The 19023-nt window shown below is 53.3% G+C and overlaps 2 protein-coding genes across 3 annotated transcripts; one reads left to right on the forward strand and one right to left on the reverse strand.

Annotated features, from left to right (window-relative positions):
* Positions 1-897: 897 nt before the first annotated feature.
* Positions 898-6307, forward strand: LOC137671198 (protein-arginine deiminase type-3-like). Its single transcript, XM_068414611.1, has 16 exons — positions 898-989; positions 2083-2263; positions 2334-2406; positions 2486-2547; positions 2646-2763; positions 2849-2974; positions 3147-3325; positions 3407-3510; positions 3582-3693; positions 3779-3886; positions 4083-4231; positions 4585-4729; positions 4808-4901; positions 5199-5278; positions 5837-5977; positions 6058-6307. The coding sequence occupies exons 1-16, from the start codon at positions 898-900 to the stop codon at positions 6289-6291; spliced, it is 1998 nt and encodes a 665-aa protein (XP_068270712.1). The 3' UTR covers positions 6292-6307.
* An 876-nt stretch (positions 6308-7183) lies between these two features.
* RCC2 (regulator of chromosome condensation 2) lies at positions 7184-14405 on the reverse strand. Of its 2 annotated transcripts, XM_068414709.1 has the most exons (12): positions 14055-14405; positions 13352-13445; positions 12005-12148; positions 11761-11892; positions 11561-11649; positions 11168-11282; positions 10752-10918; positions 9631-9811; positions 9431-9536; positions 9227-9299; positions 9005-9082; positions 7184-8684 (listed from the first exon to the last, which is right to left on the reverse strand). In XM_068414709.1, exons 1-12 carry the CDS (start codon positions 14403-14405, stop codon positions 8580-8582), a joined length of 1635 nt encoding a protein of 544 aa, XP_068270810.1. In that variant the 3' UTR covers positions 7184-8579. The 2 variants fall into 2 exon arrangements, with proteins under 2 accessions (XP_068270810.1, XP_068270811.1); XM_068414710.1 differs by lacking the exon at positions 9227-9299 and having other exon boundaries at positions 8597-8684.
* Positions 14406-19023: the final 4618 nt, after the last annotated feature.

Below are 19023 nucleotides of genomic sequence, written 5' to 3' on the forward strand. Positions count from 1 at the left end.
GGCAATTTTATTTTCTAGCAATACTTTTTGAGGTGTAAAAACAAACTGCTGTGACGCCGCGTTTGCAAGCGGTGCTGGAGGATCTGCGGGGGGGTTGCTCCCAAAAAGGGTCGTGCATCCTGCTTGCCACCCCTTTTTTTTTACCAAAAAGATGATTTCTAACCCCAGAAACCCCCTTTTCCCTGCAGTTACAGCTCTGCTGAGTTTCCCCAGCCCTGAGGAGCGATACTAAATTCCAGCGGCGCACGACCCCGCAGGGAGTTGGTGGGGGGGGACAGCTGCATCGGCAAAGGGCTCTCCCACGCCGAGACGAGGATTTAATTAAAACAAAGACGATTAAAGCCGTGGCGGGGTTTACTGTCCCCACTGCAGGTGACGTACTGACCCCTCAACACATGCAGCACCCAGGGGGTGGGGCAAGCACCCAGCTTGCACCTTCAACCCCCCGCTAAAATAAGAATCAAAGCCAATTTTTCCAGCTAGGTGAATAAAACCCTTTAGGAGGAGAAATAAAATCCCTCTGAGCCCAGCGCTGGCATGTCCCCAGCTTGGCTCCGGTGTCACGCTGAATATTTTACAGCGTGGGTTTAAGGATGACTGGTCACATCAGCATCTCTTTGTGCTAAAAGGGGAAAAAAAAAAAAAACAACTGAAACACCCCTGAACTTCTTAGAAAAAAAAAAAACAACCCCTCGTGGGTGTCTTGGGGTGCTTTTCCCCCCACCGCTGATTCATGCCCCATCGCCAGGAAGCACCGTGCACACCCAGCCCGAAGGTTGCGAGCCCGGAGGTGGGATTAAGCCAGGCTGTGGTTAATCCCCTCCCAGCAGCCAAGCTGTATAAATCCCCTCGTGCCACCCATCGCAGCACCCAAGGGTGCCCCAGGGGCCTGCCAGCATGGTCTATCAGCGCCGCATCCAGCTCTCCACCCAGCATCCCACCAGCACCGTCTACGTGCTGGGCACCGAGCTCTCCCTGGATGTCTGCGGGTAAGCGGCCGCGACGCTGGGGGAAAAATTAAATCCGGGGTGTTTTTTTTTTTATTTTGGCTTTTATCCCCTTAATCAAGCTGATAAAAATACCTCGAGGTGATGTGGGGGTGATGCTGCTGCTTGGGGTGGTTTTCCCAGGGGATGAGGAGCCCCAGGAGGAAAGGGATGCTCCAAACCATGACGCAGCGGCTGGGTGGTGACCCCTCCAAGGGGGGATTTTACAGGTTTTTGGGTGCAAAAAGTCCCCCCCGGGAGCTTTAAGCGATGCCCTGGGCTGAGGTTCACATCGCGGCCGGGGGCTGCTGCGTCCTGCTGCAAAATGGGAATATTTCCCTTGTTTTGGGGGGGACATGGAGAGCGAAACCGCCGGGGCGTCACCTCCTGGCACCAGGTGTTCCAGCTGCTTCGCTGGCCCCAGCCCAAGTTCAAGGGCTTTTCAGCAGCAGGTTTTGCTTTTTTTGCTTCCTTAAAGCCCAGCTCAAGCAGCAGCTTGGGGTTGGATTTCTCCTTAATACCTCCAAACCCACCGCGCCGTCGCTGCCGACAGCGTCGCGTCCTCTCCCGCTGGCCCTGGGGTGGGTTTGTCCCCTCCACCCTGGGGCCGGATCCGTGTTTCCCTGCTCCACGGGGCAGGATTTGTGCTCCTTGGCACCTCGCACCAGGGCGGAGCGTTGCGAGCTGCAGCTTTGCTCTTAAGGGGATGCAACACGTCAGCGTTGGCGGTGAAATGCAAATATTTGGGAGGTCCAACGCCAAAATACCCCCAGCCCCGAGCAGCTCCGGGGTTCTGCTGCGATGGAAATATCGCAGGATTTGTTGCAATTGGCATTTTTGCAGGGGTTTATCTCAATATTGCTGAATTTATTTCGTATTGCAGGACTTGTTGTAAGCTTTGTAGAGTTATTGCAGGTTGAAGGACTCGATGCAATTACGTTTTACAGGATTAATTGCATTTTGCAGGACTTGTTGCAATTCCACGTTGCAGGATTTCTTGCACGCGGCAGGATTTGCATCACCTGCAGGTGGCCACGCTGTATTATTCCAGCATTGTCCCCCCCTTGGGGCTCTCACCAGCTTTCCCCCTCTCCAGATCTGCACCCAAAGATGCCGTTGCCTTCCACGTGCAGGGGACGCCGGGCGTGAAGCTCTACGTGGTGCACGAGACGAAGAGCGTCAAGTTGCCCTCCAGCGTGGCCCGCTGGCCCCTGGCTGCCGGCACCGAGGTGCTGCTGGTCATGGATGCTCTCAGCAAGGACGTGGGCGATGAAAAGGTGGGTGCTGGCGTGCCAGCAGGATCCGACCCTTCTTTGCACGGTGGCGAGCACCCGCTCCTTGTTGCAGGTCAGGATCTCGTATTTCGCGGAGGCCGGCGGGGTGCCCGTGGGCAGAGCCATGCTGTTCCTCACCTGCGTGGGTAAGTGAGGGGGGGAGACCCCCAAACTGTGGCACTGGTGGGGATGCTGCCCCCCACCCCAGCATCCTTCTCCCCACAGAGGTCTCGCTGGACGCCGACACCAGCCGCAGCGGGACGGTGAGCAGGACGCTGCTGGATAAGGTATAAAGGGGGGTGGGGACCCCCTGGGACCACTGTGGGATGGGAGGGGGGGGATGGCTGGCAGCCCCCAGCCCTGTTTTACTCTCCCCACCCCTCAGGCGGAGTGGTTGTGGGGTCCCAATGGACACGGGCCCATCCTGCTGGTGAACTGCGACCGCGACGACCCCAAAGCCGAGACACCGGATAACCGCGACACCGTCATCCGCTCTTACGCTGGTACTAGCACATCCCATACAAGAAACACCATTTTCCTATGGTTTTCCCGCATATTTTCCTTTCTTACACCCCTTTCTCACCCCAGACCTGCAGGACATGTCACAGATGGTGCTGCAGACCCGAGGTCCTCGCACCATTTTCTCCAGCTACCACCTCCTCCTCCACGTGGACTTTGGTGACGCCGATAAAGTCGGCGTGTTCTACGGCGGCAGTGAGTGCCTGACGCTGGGGCTTGGGGGGGGGGACACACACCCCAAATTATCGGGGTTCAAGCAAAATGCTTTTTTTTTTTTTTGGTAAGATTTTAGCAAAAAATTGGAGCTGAAATGGTGCAGAAAAGGGGTTAGTTGTTTAAGGGGGCCTCGCTGTGCTTGCCCCCACAGACAGCATCACGCTGGAGGAGTACAAGCACGTGCTGGGGGGCTCGAAGCTCTCCTACGCCGTCAAACCCAGCCGGCACCAGGAGGAGAGCATCTTCTACGTGGAGGCGCTCGCCTTCCCCGACATCGGCTTTTCGGGGCTCGTGGCTTTCCACGTCACGCTGCTGGAGAGCGCCGAGAAGGTACCGGCCACGACGGGGTTTGGGGTGAGCTGTAACAGGGGGAGCAGATCCCAAACGCTGTTTTCACTCCCCCCATCCCAGGGTTTGCTGGAGACGCCGATTTTCACCGACACGGTGGTTTTCCGCGTGGCTCCGTGGATCATGACCCCCAGCACTGCGGCACCGCTGGAGGTCTTCATCTGCAGGTAGGTGCTGGGTGGGTGGTCGCATCCTGCCCGGTGCTGGATCAGCCCTTACATCCCATTTTTCTTCCCAGCGTGGACGGTAACGAGGATTTTGTGGCTGCCGTGGGTGCCCTGGCCGAGAAAGCCAAGTGCTCGCTCACCGTCTGCCCACTGCTGGAGAACCGCCAGGACCGCTGGATCCAGGTGGGTGCAGGATGATGCCCAGCCCCATCCTCGCTGCAGCAGCTGCAGGGGGGGCTCCTCCCCATCTTCTTCATCCCTTCTGCAGGACGAGGTCGAATTCGGCTACGTGCAAGCCCCCCACAAGACCTTCCCCGTCGTCTTCGACTCGCCCCGCGACGGGGGGCTGAAGGATTTCCCCTTCAAGAGCATCCTGGTACCCGACCCCTTCCTCCTCTCTGCCCCAGCAAGGTGTAACGCTTTGCAAACCTAAAAAAAATAGAATAAATCAATTTTGTTCTTGCATTTTTGGGAAGGGAAGAGCCAGCACAGAGGATGATTTGAGAGTGCTGCACTTTGGGAATGTACAGCTTTTTTTTAATCATTATTGCCTTTTTTTTTCCCCCATCCAGGGCCCCGATTTCGGTTACGTGGCCCGGCAAGCGCCTCATGGTACTTCCAGCCTCGATTCCTTTGGTAATTTGGAGGTGAGCCCCCCCGTGACGGTGCGAGGCAAGGAGTACCCCTTGGGCCGCATCCTCATCGGCAGCAGCTTCCCCAGGTGAGGTGCAGGATGGAGGGATAAGAGCATTGGGAAAAGAAAACACCAACCGCCAAAAAAAGGATTTTTTTGCACCATTTGAGGCTGGTTGTAAGCAAAGCATCACAGCATCACAGAATCAACCAGGTTGGAAGAGCCCTCTGGGATCATCAAGTCCAACCATTGCCCTGACACCACCATGTCAACTAGACCAGGGCACTAAGTGCCATGTCCAGGCTTTTCTTAAACCCCTCCAGAGATGGTGACTCCACCACCTCCCTGGGCAGCCCCTTCCAATGGCTAATGACCCTTGCTGAAAAGAAATTCACCTTGGGTACCTCGAAATGGCAGCCCCCTCCTTGTGTCCCCCCCAGGTTTGGTGGCCGACGGATGGCGAACGCTGTCAAGGCTTTTCTCTACTCCCAAAAAGTGCAGGCGCCCGTGGAGCTCTATTCAGACTGGCTCCGCGTTGGCCACGTCGATGAGTTCCTCAGCTTCGTCCCCGCGCCCGATCGGAAGGTAACGAGTCCAGGGGAGGTAAAAAAGTGGGGTGCAACCTTTATACCCCCCCCCAAAATCATCCCTTTCCCTCCGCAGGGTTTTCGGCTGCTCCTGGCCAGCCCCAACGCCTGCTACCAGCTCCTCAAGGAGAAGCAAGAGGAAGGGTTCGGCGAGGCGGCGATGTTCGAGGGTAGGGGGAAGGATGACAAATGAGGCTTGATGGGTTCATTTTCCCTTTTTTTCCTGCAAAATGCAATGGGGGAGTGAATGCACGGCACCCCAAAACCCAGCTACTGGCTGGAAAGTGCTGCTGGCAGCAAGGATGGGGAGCAGAAATAAGCAGAATTAATTAAAAAGCCGCATAATTTGATTTGCCGGGTTGGGATGGAGCTTGCTGCTGGTGGTCCCTGAAATGGGGGAGCTCCTGGCTCGGAGCTGGCAGCCTCATCCCAAACTGAAGAATTCCTGCCCATTCTTTGTGCTGCAGGACTGGAGGGGATGCCCAAGCTGACGATAAACGAGATTCTGGCTAATGAAGACCTCCGGAAATACAATAATTACGCCCAGGTGAGGAAGAGGAGCAGCGGGCTCTTGTCCAACCCTCCACCCATCCCTCTGTCCATCCCTCAATCCGTCCTCGCATCCCTTGGTCCCTCTGTCCATCCACCCACTTATCCCTCCCTCCATCTGTCCACCCATCCCTCCCTCCATCCCTCCACCCATCCCTCTGTCCATCCCTCAATCCGTCCTCGCATCCCTTGGTCCCTCTGTCCATCCACCCACTTATCCCTCCCTCCATCTGTCCACCCATCCCTCCCTCCATCCCTCCATCCATCCCTTTGTCCATCCACCTCTTTGTCCCTCCATCCCTCTCTCCATCCCGCTCTCCCTCTGTGCATCCACCCATCCACCTGTCCATCCCTTTGTCCCTCCGTCTGTCCACCCATCCTTCTACCCATCCCTCTGTCCATCACTCCATCCCTTCCTCTGTCCCTTCATCCCTCCACCCATTCCTTTGTCCCTCTGTCCATCCCTTCCTCCATCTCTCCCTCCCTCGCTCCACCCATCCCTCCGTCTCTCCCTCCCTGGGACCACCACTGACGCCTCTCCCCTCCCTCCCACCAGAGATGCATCAGCTGGAACAGGGACAAGCTGAAGCGGGCGCTGGGGCTGGCCGAGCCGGACATCCTCGACATCCCCCAGCTCTTCGGAAGCGCCGCAGACACAGACGCAGATGCCGGCGCCGAAGCCTTCTTCCCCGACATGGTAACACCCAGCGCCCTCCCCGAGCCTCGGTGTGAATTTGGGGTGGGATTTGCACTCTCACCACTGTCCCCGTGCTGCAGGTGAACATGCTGGTGCTGGGCAAGCACCTGGGCATCCCCAAGCCCTTCGGACCACTGGTGGGTGGGCAGTGCTGCCTGGAGGAGCGGGTGCGGGCGCTGCTGGAGCCCCTGGGCCTCACCTGCACCTTCATCGATGATTTCTTCTCCTACCACATCAACGCCGGGGAGGTCCACTGCGGCACCAACGTCCGCCGTAAGCCCTTCGCCTTCAAATGGTGGCACATGGTGCCCTGAAGTGGCCTCAGCACCTTCCTCCTCCTCCTCCTCCCCAAATCCCTCTCCCCACCCCTGCCACGTGCCTTCAGCGGGTGGTGCCCATGGGCCTGCGTTTGAAATAAAAAAGGGCTGCACCTCCCTCCTGGCTCTCCCTCTCGCTGGGCGCAAGGTTTGAAGCTTTGTTTTAAATGGGACCATGGTTTTTTTCACTCTCTGGGTGACACTTTGTGGTGGTTTGGCACGTGGGCATTGCTCTCCCGGCACAGCAATTAAAATGGTTAATTGGGGGGGGAGCAGTGAGCAGGGTTACACAGTTGTGTGTCTTGCTGCAGTGATGCATGTGCAAAAATACACGTGCACAGAAACACAGGCATGCAAAAAATACATGTGCACGCAGAAAAGCAAGCATGCATGCTCCTAAAGACAGAAAAAATCCACATACATGCACAAAAACACATGTGCACACGCATAAATGCACACACATACACACAAAGTGCACATGCATGCCCCAAAAATCCCCACACATGCCCCAAAACCACCCCTGCACGCGTTAAAATGCTCAGCTACACACGCACTGCTCCGGGTTTGCACCCTGCCTGTGAATATTAAAGGGAAATCCTGGTTGTGGGGGATATTTTGGGCTGGAGGATGCTGTTGGCAGCAGGATGGTGCCCTCTAATGGCTGTGGGTTTGCTTTTGGGGATGCTGGGGGGGGTGTGAGGGGAGGAAAAAATATCCCCTCACACATCCCTTTGCTTAAATTAAATTTAAATTTAAAAAAAAAAAAAAATAGGGGTGGATAAAGCAAGCTTTATCCCTTTGCTTAAATTAATTAAATTTAAATTAAATAAATTAAATAGGGGTGGATAAAGCGAGCGGAGCGACGGGTGTACACAACAACGTCGTTTATTTAAACATTTACTCCAACAAGTATAAAAAAAAAATGAACAGTGAAGACAATGACAGCACTAACCCAGGGCCCTCGCAGCTAAAGGACGAGGTTTAGGATTGTTTTCCTAAACCCAGGTTTAGGATTATTTATCCTAAACCCAGATCTTCATGGTTTAGGATTATTTTCTTCCTCGAGCCTCCTCCTTCGCTCGCCCGTGGCCGAGGGGGTAGAAGTTCCATCAGGCTTAAAACTATTTTGCTGGTGGGCAAGATGAACCAAAACGATGCTTTTTTGGGGGGTAAAAGGCTTTTTTTTGTGATTTTGGTGATTTCTTCACCTCATTTTATTGGGGCTGCGGCATCTGCTTGGCCCCCAACCCCCCAAAACCCCTAATATTGCTAAAAAAAAGCAGAATATTTGACTTTTTCACCCCGCTGCTCTCCCTGTCCTGGATATTTTCTCTCTAACCCATCCCAAAAAAACCCCAACCCCAAAGCAAATAAAAAAAAAAACCCAAAACTCTTTTTATTTTTCTTTTTTTTTTTTTTTTACTGCAAAATTCCCCCAAACAGGGGCAAACGCCGCCCCCAAGCACCCAGCGTGACCTGTCAGGGAGAGCGGAAAGGACTTAAAACAACCCCAAAACATTTAATAAATCAAAATAAATCCTAAAAAAATTAAAAAATAAGCAATAAAAAAAAACCAAACAACATCACCCTTGGGGGTTGCGCGGAGGCAGAGCTGGGCTCTGCTCGCAAAGGCACCTCGTTTCTCCAGCACAGTGCACAGCGTCGTAGGAGGGACTTTGGGGCTTGATATCAGGCGGAAATAATTAAGAATAATTAAATTAAGAACAATGCCAAGGATGTTTTGGGGTTCCCCCTCTTCATACCTGAGATCTCCCTGGGGTGGGCGAGGGCTGCGATAAGCGGGGAGGGGAACCCCAAAATGATGCTGGGGAGGGGGTTGGCCCTTGGGGGGGGATCCTGAATCCCCCTCTAGGAAGAGGATGGGGCGGGGGGGGGAACCCCCAAAATTATAGCACCCAAAGTGGGGGTTATATGGTAAAAAATGCCAAAAAATTGGAATATTGCGGGGGGAAAAAGGTATTTTGCAGCTGCTCTGCAATTTTCCCCGCAAGCCCATGGCTGGGGAATAAAAAAAAATAATAAAAAGTGATGCAGAAAAATACAAATAAAATTAAAATAATTAAAAAAATGCCCCCCCTCTCCCCCAAAAATATAAGCCTGGCTGTGCCAAAAGGTCCTGCTACGGTCGGGAGCTCAAAAAGCTGTGGGAGGGGGAGGAATAAACCCCCCCCAGGCTTTGGCAGTGGGAGGACAGGTAGTTAAAACCGTGGCTGGCGTGGAAAAGCGGGGTTTGGGGGGGGTCCCGGCGGGGCGGGGGGAGCCCCTCAGATGGTGCGGGGGTTGTACTCAGGCAGCTTGCGGAGCTTCTCTTTCTCGGCGTCGGTCTCGTCGCGGGCGATGACCAGCGAGTGAGCGTAGCCCATGGCCACCTGGGAGGAGGGCAGAGCAGGGAAAATGAGGCACGGGGCCACGCGCTTCGCTCCCCACTGTTCCCCCCCCACCCCACTGTTATCCAGGACCGTGTTTGAGCATCCCACGGGTGTGATGAGTTGTGTACGGCCTCAGCCGCCGTATTTATTTAAGGAGGGGCCTCCCTCCAGCACCCCATGGGTGTGATGAGTTGTGTATGGCCTCAGACACCATATTTATTTAAGGGGGACCCTCCCTCCAGCACCCCACGGGTGTGATGAGTTGTGTATGGCCTCAGCCGCTGTATTTATTTACGGGGGGGGTGTCCCCCCTCCCTCACCTGCTCTGTGTAGATCCCATCCAGGGTCTTCACCTCTTGGGCGGCCGTCGAGGATTTGGGCTTGTGGTCCCCGTAGCCCTGCCAAGTGCATCCCATGGAGAGGGGGGAGAATCAACATGGTGAGGGGGGGTGTGAGAAGCAGCTGATCCCTCCTGCTAGCGGCTGGGGGGGGGTGGGTTTGGGGTGTCGAGGGGTTGGGGGTCCCTGGTAAATCCTTCTTACCAGTTCCCCGAAGGTGGGTGAGGGACCCCAGCTGATGGTGCTCTCATCCGCCGCCACGATGATGCTGCTCTTCCTGCAGCGGGGTTCGAGGCAGGGTGACCCCACACTCCCCCCCAAACCACCCCACAAGCGGCTGCACCCCAAAAAAACAGGAATTTGGGGTGTGGGTTTGTTTTCTTTTTGCGGGGGGAGCCTTGGACTTACCCACAGGCCAGGCTGCGGATCTTCCAGCCGCAGAGGTCCTGTACGGCTTTGGGGTACATGGTGGACTCCCGGGAGGTGTTGGTGGCACCCCAAAAAAACAAGCCGCCTGCAAACCCCCAACACTGCCCGTCAAGCTCTACGGCACCCCTAAAACGCCTCAAATAACGACGTTATTTGCTTTAAACCACTGAAATCTCAACCTGTCTCGCTGACGGCGAAGGAGCATGTGTAGCCGGCGTAGATCTGCACCGCCCCACGGCCTGGGAAGTCGAAGAGCTTGACCAGCCGAGGCACCATCTCGTCCTTCTGCTCCGCGTGGCCCAGCCGCCCGTAGCCCCCGAATCCCCAGGAGAAAACGCGCTTCTGCGAGTCGAGGACAAGCTGGGGATGGAGAAACATCCCCCGTAACCATCAGCAGCTGAGACCTGAGCAGCTCGGGGCAGGGAAAGCCACAGCAGCCTCCTCTTCTCCAGCCTAAACACCCCCAGCTCCCTCAGACGTTCCTCAGAGGTCAGACCCTCCAGACCCTTCACCACCTTGGTCGCCCTCCTCTGCACTCGCTCCAACACCTCAACATCTCTCTTGAAGTGCGGGGCCCACAACTGGACACAGGATTCAAGGTGCGGCCTCACCAGTGCCCAGTACAGAGGGACGATCCCTTCCCCAGACTGGCTGGCTACACTAGTCCTGATAGAGGCCAGGATGCCATTGGCCTTCTTGGCCACCTGGGCACACTGCTGGCTCACGTTCAGCCGGCTGTCGATCAGCACCCCCAGGGCTCTTTCTAACCACTCTTCCCCCAGCCTGTAGCGCTGCAGGGGGTTGTTGTGGCCGAAGTGTCAGACCCGGCACTTGTTCTTTCTGAACCTCACGCCGTTCGTCTCGGCCCATCGATCCAACCTGTCCAGATCCCTCTGTAGGCCCTTCCTACCCTCCAGCAGATCGACACTCCCACCCAGCTTGGGGTCACCTGCACATTCACTGAGGGTGCACTTGATCCCTACGTCTAGATCATCTATAGAGATATTGAACAGCACCGGCCCCAGAACTGAGCCCTGGGGGACACCGCTAGTGACCAGCCAAATGCACCCTGCAAAGATTTATCCCTACATGGGATACATGCATCTCACAGATCTCTATCCTTAAACGCACGCTGCGAGTGTTTATCCTTACATGCATGTTGTATTTATCCTAAAATACAGCTACAACTCTCTAACCTTAAACACACGCTGCAAATCTTCACCCTTAAATGCTCCTGTGAACATTCACCCTTTGGCGCACGCTGCAAATATCAACACATGCCACAGACATCCCCGCGTACCGTGTGGTTGGCCCCGCACGCCACGTCCCGCACCACCACGTTGGGGACGGGCAGGATCTGCCCATCTTTGGTCTTCTCGATGAAGATGGCCACGCGGCGCGGCACCAGCTCGCAGTCGTACTCTATCCGCTGCGCCCGGGCGATGAATTTCCCGTCCGAATTATGCCCTGCGGACGAGCACCAGCGTGAAAACGGCGCATCCCCCCTCCTGCACCCCGTTATTTCCACCAAAATCCCCTCTCCCTTTGCAAACCCCTTGTTATTTGCTGCTCCCACCCCACTATTTTTACTAGAGGTAAAAGGGAGGGATGCTTTGATTGCCCCAGATGGGGAAACTGAGGCAGGGAACTTCCCCCCCTCCTCTAACCCCATAAAAGCTCTAAATTTTAGCAAAGCCCCCCAAAATAGCGCCGTACCCAGCTGCCCGTACTCGGGGCACCCGAAGGAGTAGAGGTTTCCTTTGCAATCCATGATCATGCTGAATTCGGCCCCGCACGCCAGTTTGGTGATGGGCTGCCCGTTGTACATGATCTGCGGGAGAAGCGGAAAAAGGTGTTAAAAAAACTGCATAAAAAGGCAAAAAACTTCCATTTCCCAGGAGAAAACCCCCCAAACCCTCAAATCTGGGGGTTTTATTTCCAATTCCTCTTTGCATAAGCTGCAAACGAAGCAGCATCCCTAAGAGGGAAACTCTTGTATCCTCAAGAGGTTTGGGCTCTGCTACGGATTTTCTTGCGATGAGAAAACCCCAAATCTGCTGCTTTTTCACCCCCAAAAATGCAGGGAAGCACAGAAAGGAGCAGCGATACCTGCGTAGGGCTGGGCACGGCGTCCGTCTGGTTCCCCAGCCCCAGCTGCCCCATTTTATTCTCCCCGAAGGCGAACACCGAGCCGCTCTCTGCAAAAAAAAACCCACCCCAAAAGCGGTGTTTTGGGGCAAAACGGGCTGATTTCAGCCAATTTTCCCCAAAATTGAGGTGTTTGGTTTTTTTTTCCCACCCTCCAATACCTGTAAGCGCTAGCGTGTGGTTCCGGCCGCAGGCTGCCAGCACGATGGCTTCGCTCCCCAGCACCTCGATGAGCTTCGGGGCTTCCACCCGCTTCGTGTCCCCATGTCCCAATTGTCCTTTTTCATTCCGCCCTAACCAAAAATCGCTATTTTTTCGCAGCAAAACAGGAGGACGAAGCCTCCCGGCGTCTCACGCCGTGATTCACCCAGGGAGTTTGGTGGTTTTTATTTTTGGGGTGCTCACCCCAGCTCCAGAGCTTGCCCTCGGCGGTGATGAGCAGGCTGTGAGCGGCGCAGGGACCCGAAACCACGCTCCGCACCTGAATACCTGAGAGACAGCCGTACCTGTGCGGCCCCCACAAGTTCTGGCCCAGATTCCGATATGCAACTGTATTTAAAAAAAAAAAAGGGGGGAAAAAAAAAAAGAGCAAATATTAATTAATAAAAAATAATATTAATTAATAAAAAATAATTAATTATCAATGCATTAAAAATAAGCAGAAAAAAAATGAATATAAAGGCATAAAAAGTAAGCAACGTGTTTATTTTGCTTTGCAGGAGATCCAGCGCACCCCAAGTTCTGTCGCAATTATGATACACAACCATTAACTCCCCCCAATATTAATTAATTAAAAAAAAGTCATGAAATATATTTACATAAAAATAAGCAGAAAAAAATAATGAAATATAAATGCATTAAAAATAAGCAACGCGTTTATTTTGCTTCGCAGGAGATTCAGCGCACCGCAAGTTCTGTCACAATTATGATACACAACCATTAACTCTCCCCAATATTAATTAATTTTAAAATGTCATTAAGTATCAATGCATTTAAAAAAATCAGAAAAAAATGAATCAAATATAAATGCATCACAAACAAGCAAAGTGTTTATTTTGCTTCGCAGGAAATCCAGCGCACCCCAAGTTCTAGCCCTGATTATGATATGCAACTGTAACTCCCCCCAATATTAATTAATAAAAAAAAAGTCATGAAATATAATTACATAAAAATAAGCAGGAAAAAATAATGAAATATAAATGCATTAAAAATAAGCAACGTGTTTATTTTGCTTTGCAGGAGATCCAGCACACCCCAAGTTCTGTCGCAATTATGATACACAACCATTAACTCCCCCCAATATTAATTAATAAAAAAAAGTCATTAAATATCAATGAGTAAAAAATAAGCAGGAAAAAAAAAAAGAAATATAAATACATCAAAAATGAGCAATGGGTTTATTTTGCTTTGCAGGAGATCCGGCGCACCCCAAGTTCTGGCCCAGATCATGCTACGCTGCTGTTAAAAAAACCCTCCGAAAAGATCGTTAATAAAAATAATAATTAAATATAAGTGTATTAAAAATAAGCAGAAAAAAAATAATTAAAGGCATAAAAAAAATAAGCAATGTGTTTATTTTGCTTTGCAGGAGACCCAGCGCATCCCGCATCCCAGGTTACAACATGCAACTGGTTTAAAAAAAAAAACCCAAAATATTAATTAAAGAAATATATAAATACATAAAAATAAGTCGAAAAAAATGTAATTAAACCAGAAATGGATAAAAAAGCAGCGGGTATTGCTGCCCCTCACCTTGCTGCTTAGGCACTTCTTTGCGGCCGATCAAGTCCCAGTTGGTGGCTCCGAAGATGAGGAGCTGCCCCCGGCACCTGGAGCCCTCCAGCTTCTGCGAGGAGCCGGGGAACCGTCAGTGACAGCGGGGACACGGGGGATGTGGGGGACATTGGGGGACATAGTGGGATGTGGGGGATGTAGGGGACATGGAGAACATCGGGGACATGGGGGATGTGAGGGATGTGAGGGACATTGGGGAACATCAGGGATGTGGGAGACATGGAGGATATTGGGGACATGGGGGACATCAGGGACATGGGAGACATGGGGAATGTGGGGGATGTGAGGGACATTGGGGACGTGGGGGACATTGGGGGACACTGGGGATGTGGGAGACGTGGAGGACATGGGGGATGTGGGGGACATAGGAGACAGGGGGAGCATTGGGGATGTGGGGGACATGGGGGTCATCGGGGACATGGGGGATGTGGGGGACTTTGGGGACGCGGGGGACACAGGAGACGTGGGTGCAATGGGGCAGTGCAATGGGGGGGAGCAATGAGGGGGTGCAAGGGGGGTACAGTTGGGGGGTGCAATGTGGGGGTGCATTAAGGGGTGAGGGGGTGCAATGGGGGTGCATTGGGGTGCAATGCGGAGACGCCATGGGGGGCACAAGGGGTGCAATGGGGTGCACTGGGGGTGCCCCCGCCGCCCCGCTCACCACGCGCTCCTTGCTGTGCTCGGGCTCGCAGATCACCACGCTCTGTCCCCTCGCCGCCCCTCCTCCTCCTCCTCCTCCGCCGCCGCCGCCGCCACCGGCCCCGCCGCTCCCGGCCCCCCCGGGCCTGCCGGGCCGCCTCCCCCCGGGGCTGCCGCCCCGCGCCCGCCGCTCTCGGGGCGCTTCATCCTCGCTGCTGCCGCCGCTGCTGCCCCCGCCGCGCTCCGCTCGCTGCCGCCGCCTCCCCGTCGCCGGGCCGGGCCGCCGCCTCCTCCCCGCCGCCGCCGCCGCTGCCGCCGCCCCGTTGCCCGGGCCCGTGTCCCAGGGCGGCCCCGCCGCCTTCCTGCGGGGCATGGCGGCTGCGGACGGGGACACGGCGCGTCACAGCCCGGCCCGACCCCCCCGGGCCCCCGCGGCGGGGAGGGGGGAGGGATGGGGGGGGGGTGCGGGGTGACCCCCCCCGGTACCCGAGTGCGCTTGGAGAAAGTTGAACGGGGGGTGGAAAGTGGGGGGGTAAGGGGGGTGTAAAGGGAGGGTAAAGGGAGGGTAAGGGGATTGTAAAGGGGGGGGGTGTAAAGGGGGAGTAAGGGGGGGGTAAAGGGGGGTGTAAAGGGGGGGTAAGGGAGGTGTAAAGGGGGGTGAGGGGGGTGTAAAGGGGGAGTAAGGGGGGGGTGTAAAGGGGGAGTAAGGGGGGGGTGAAAAGGAGGGACTGGAAAGGGGGGGTTGGAAAGGGGGGTTATAAAGTGGGGTGTAAAGGGGGGGTTAAAAAGGGGGGGTGCAAAGGGGCGATTTGCAAAGGGGGGGGTTGGAAAGAGGGCAGTTATAAAGGGGGGGGTGTAAAGGGGGCGTTATAATGGAGGGTGGTAGAGGGGGAGTGCAAAGGGGGGGGTGCAAAAGTGGGGTGCAAAGGGGCGATTTGCGAAGGGGGGGTTGCACGGGGGGGTTGGAAAGGGGCGATTTATAAAGGGGGGGTTGCAAAAGTGGGGTTCCAAAGGGGGGTTGCAAAGGGGGGGGGGTGTAAAGAAGGGGTTTTCAAAGCGGAGGGGGGTGCCCGGGGCGGGGGTTGCCGGTTGCCGAAGGGGAATTCACGAACCGCGGGGGCTGCACGGCCCGAGAACGGCCCGGAGACAAAAAGCCCCGGCCCCCCCCCCGCAAGGGAGGTTGGGGTACGGGACCCCCCCTCCCTTCTCACCCCCCGCACCCCCCCCGTGCCCCTCCGGCATTTTTTTAATTCACTTGCTTGGGGGATTTTTTTTTTTGGGGGGGGGGGGTTGCAAAAAAAACCCCAGCCCCCTGCGCGCCCCCCCAGCTCCATCCCTCTCCACTCCCTTTTTTTTTAAAAAATTTCATTTTTTTTTTACTTTTTTATTTTTACCCCCCCCCCCTTCCCGCTGCTGAACAATGGCATCTCTGTCTGCCCCATTACACCACGTGGATCCGCTTTCCCTTTTTTTTTTTCTTTTTAAGCCTTTTTAAGCCCCCCCCCCATCCCCTTCCCCCCCCCAATCCCCCCCTCAGTTGCAAACCTGATTTTTAGGGCGAAAGATGCAGCATAAAGCAACAACTCGGGGGCCTTTGCAATAATTTTGGTGGTGTTTCCTGTTGCAGGAAAAAAAAAAAAGGAGGTAATTCTCTTTTTTCTTCTTTTTTTTTTTTTCCCTTTTTCCTCCCTTAGCGCCCACCCACCAGATGCACTTAAAATGTAAATATGAGCCGCGAGAACAAATGCTACGATACAAAACAGAAACACATGTATGGGCAGGAAAAAGGGGAAAAAAAAAAAAAGAAAAAAAAAAACCCTTTTGCTGTGGAGAGGAAGAAGCTGCAAAGCCCAGCTCAGCACTCACAGCTCCATCTTTAGGTCGGGAAGACTTGGGGAGGCTGAGAGCAAAGAAAAAAGCTTGAAGGGATTCCCCTTGTGCAGCAGCAATCCCCTTCTTGCTGAAGGATTTAATTTTTTTTGCGAAGAATAATAATTATTTTAATATTAAAGCAAAAAAAAATATTATTTTTTGCTTAAGTGCAAAGAATAATGATGGTTTTTTTTTTTGCGAGAGCAAAACGCGCTCGCTCCCCTCCTTGCAAAAGGTTTTTTTTTTTCCCAAGAAAAAAAATTGCCTGCGTTGCCTTTATTGCAGTTTTTCCCCTCCCAAAAAATGTCCATATTGCCTTTATTGCGGTTTTTTCCACCAAAAATGTCCATATAGCCCTTATTGCAAAGAGGTTTTTTCCCCAAAAAAATCCACATGCTGCCTTTATTGCAGTGTGTTTTTTTCCCAAGAGATAAGTTTCCATATTCCCTTTCTTGCAGAATTTTGGCAGAGGAAAGGCACGCTCCTTCCCCTTAATGCAAAGCAAATTTTTTTACAGGAGCGAAGCTTTCTTGCCCAAGTTTTATCGCAGAGGAAAGCCACGCTCCAGCCCAAAAATAGATTTTTTTTTTTTTTTTCAGAATTTTTGACCCTTTATTGCAAAGAGAAATTTTGCAGGGGGGGAAGACGCGTGCATTTGCCTTAACCCTCCCTTAGCAGCTTCAGCTTTGCTGTCCCTGGGCTGTCCTGTCCGGGCACGCCGGGACTGGGTGCGTTGGCAATATATTGTATGTGGGCAATATGTGATGTGTTTGCAATATATGTTTGCAATATATTATGTTTGTGATATATTATATGTTTGCAATATAAGATATAAATATAAGAACAAGTGCTGGGTCTTACACTTGGGCCGCACCAACCCCCCGCAGCACTACAGGCTGGGGGAAGAGTGGTTAGAAAGAGCCCTGGGGGTGCTGATCGACAGCCGGCTGAACATGAGCCAGCAGTGTGCCCAGGTGGCCAAGAAGGCCAATGGCATCCTGGCCTCTATCAGGACTAGTGTAGCCAGCCGGTCTGGGGAAGGGATCGTCCCTCTGTGCTCAGCACTGGTGAGGCCGCACCTTGAATCCTGTGTCCAGTTCTGGGCCCCGCACTTCAAGAGAGATGTTGAGGTGTTGGAGCGAGTGCAGAGGAGGGCGACCAAGGTGGTGAAGGGTCTGGAGGGTCTGACCTCCGAGGAATGGCTGAGGGAGCTGGGGGTGTTTAGCCTGGAGAAGAGGAGGCTCAGAGGTGACCTTAGTGCAGTCTACAACTACCTGAAGGGAGGTTGTAGCACAGTGGGAGTCGGCCTCTTCTCCCGGGCAACCAGCGATAGGACAAGAGGACACAGCCTCAAGCTTCGCCAGGAGAGGGTCAGGTTGGACATTAGGAAGCATTTCTTCTCAGCAAGGGTCATTAGCCATTGGAAGGGGCTGCCCAGGGAGGTGGTGGAGTCACCATCTCTGGAGGTGTTTAAGAAAAGCCTGGACATGGCACTTAGTGCCCTGGTCTAGTTGACATGGTGGTTGTCAGGGCAATGGTTGGACTCGATGATCCCAAAGGGCTCTTCCAACCTCATTGATTCTGTGATATGTCTGCAATATATTATATGTCTGTACTATATGATGCATTTACAAAGTATTATGTTTGCAATATATGATGCATTTGCAGTATATTATATGTTTGCAATGTATTTTTTGCAATATAATGATGTGTTTGCGATATATTTGCAATATATTTGGAATATATTATATATTTCCAATATATTATGTTTGCAATATATAAATACGTTGGCAATATATGATGCATTTGCAATATATAATGTATTTGCAATGTATCATGTAATTGCAATATATAATGTATCTGCAATATATGTTGCGATTGCAAGTCGTGATACATTTGCAATCTAAAGGGGCGAAAAAATAATTAATATATTACTTACTGAATCATCCGCGAAGCATCTCGGCGTGGCGACCTCCCGTCCCGACGATGCTCCGGCTGGGTTTGAGGGATCAAAGGTTGGATGGAGAAAAATCCGGGGCCCTGGGAAGGAGGGCAGGAGGCACCGCGGCCTCAAAGCGGCAGCACCCAAAATAAAATTAAAAAGCTGGTTCAACGCTGGGGTTTTAAAAGGGCTTTTGCTGAGGAGGGATAATTTGGCGGCGCTGATTCCCCTCGCTGCCGGGATGGGTTTCGGCGTGTCGCTCCGAGCGCCCGCGCCAAATTCCCCTCCCCTTTACCCCAATCAACACCAAACTTTTAACTTAAAATTTGGGGTATTTTCAGCACTATTTTGCATGTTTTTGTCCTAATTCTGGTCAAAATGAAAATTAAAAGCATCACTTCCAAGAGCAGAGAGGGGAGATTTGGTTTATTTAGGGGTTTTCCACGATACTGATAGCAACACGATGTAATTAATACGCTGCCAGTGCTGGAACCCGGCCCGTTTTCCTTAAAAAATACAATTTTTTTCCCCCAAAACGCCCGCTGGGTTGTATAGGATGGATGGGAAGATTTCGAGGAGATGTTGGCAGGTTGCGTCAGGCCGTGGGTTAAACTGGTTTTTCTTGGGATAAGGGGAAAAACTGGTCTTGCCTGTTAATTCCCAAAGGGCGTCTGGGATGGGGGGGGAGCGACTCACCTTGGATGACCTCGGCCTTGCATCGCCTTCCCCAATGCTGGAGGTGGCTCGGGGGGTTTGCAGCCCCGGCCGAGGATATTTGGGGGATCCTTGGGGATGGTGATACTGGGGATGTACCCCCGGAGCGATTGGAAAAGGGGGTTTGCAGCAAAACCCTCTGCAAAAATCAACCCGTGGCTTTGGGTGCAGCGTGGGAATGGGCGCGGGGGGGATTTGCATGGCCGGCCTGCGGCGAGGGAGCGAAAAATTGGCTGGTGGGTCGGGCAGGAGATGGGCTGTGATAAATACGAGGCCCTTTCATGCTCCTCTCGCAGCGCAGCCGCACCGCCGGAGTTTTTAAGCAAGTTGCTGCTGCTCTGGGAGGTGATTTTTTGCTGGGAATTTCGTGGTGTGGAGGAAGCAAGGGATGAGTGAAAAAAATGAGTGTGTGCCTTGCAAGCGTGCAGCCTCGCTGCACGCCGGGTTTGTGCACCTCTGAGGG

Source organism: Nyctibius grandis, chromosome 17 (assembly GCF_013368605.1).
Source record: "Nyctibius grandis isolate bNycGra1 chromosome 17, bNycGra1.pri, whole genome shotgun sequence".
In the NCBI taxonomy this organism is placed as follows: Eukaryota; Metazoa; Chordata; class Aves; order Nyctibiiformes; family Nyctibiidae; genus Nyctibius; species Nyctibius grandis.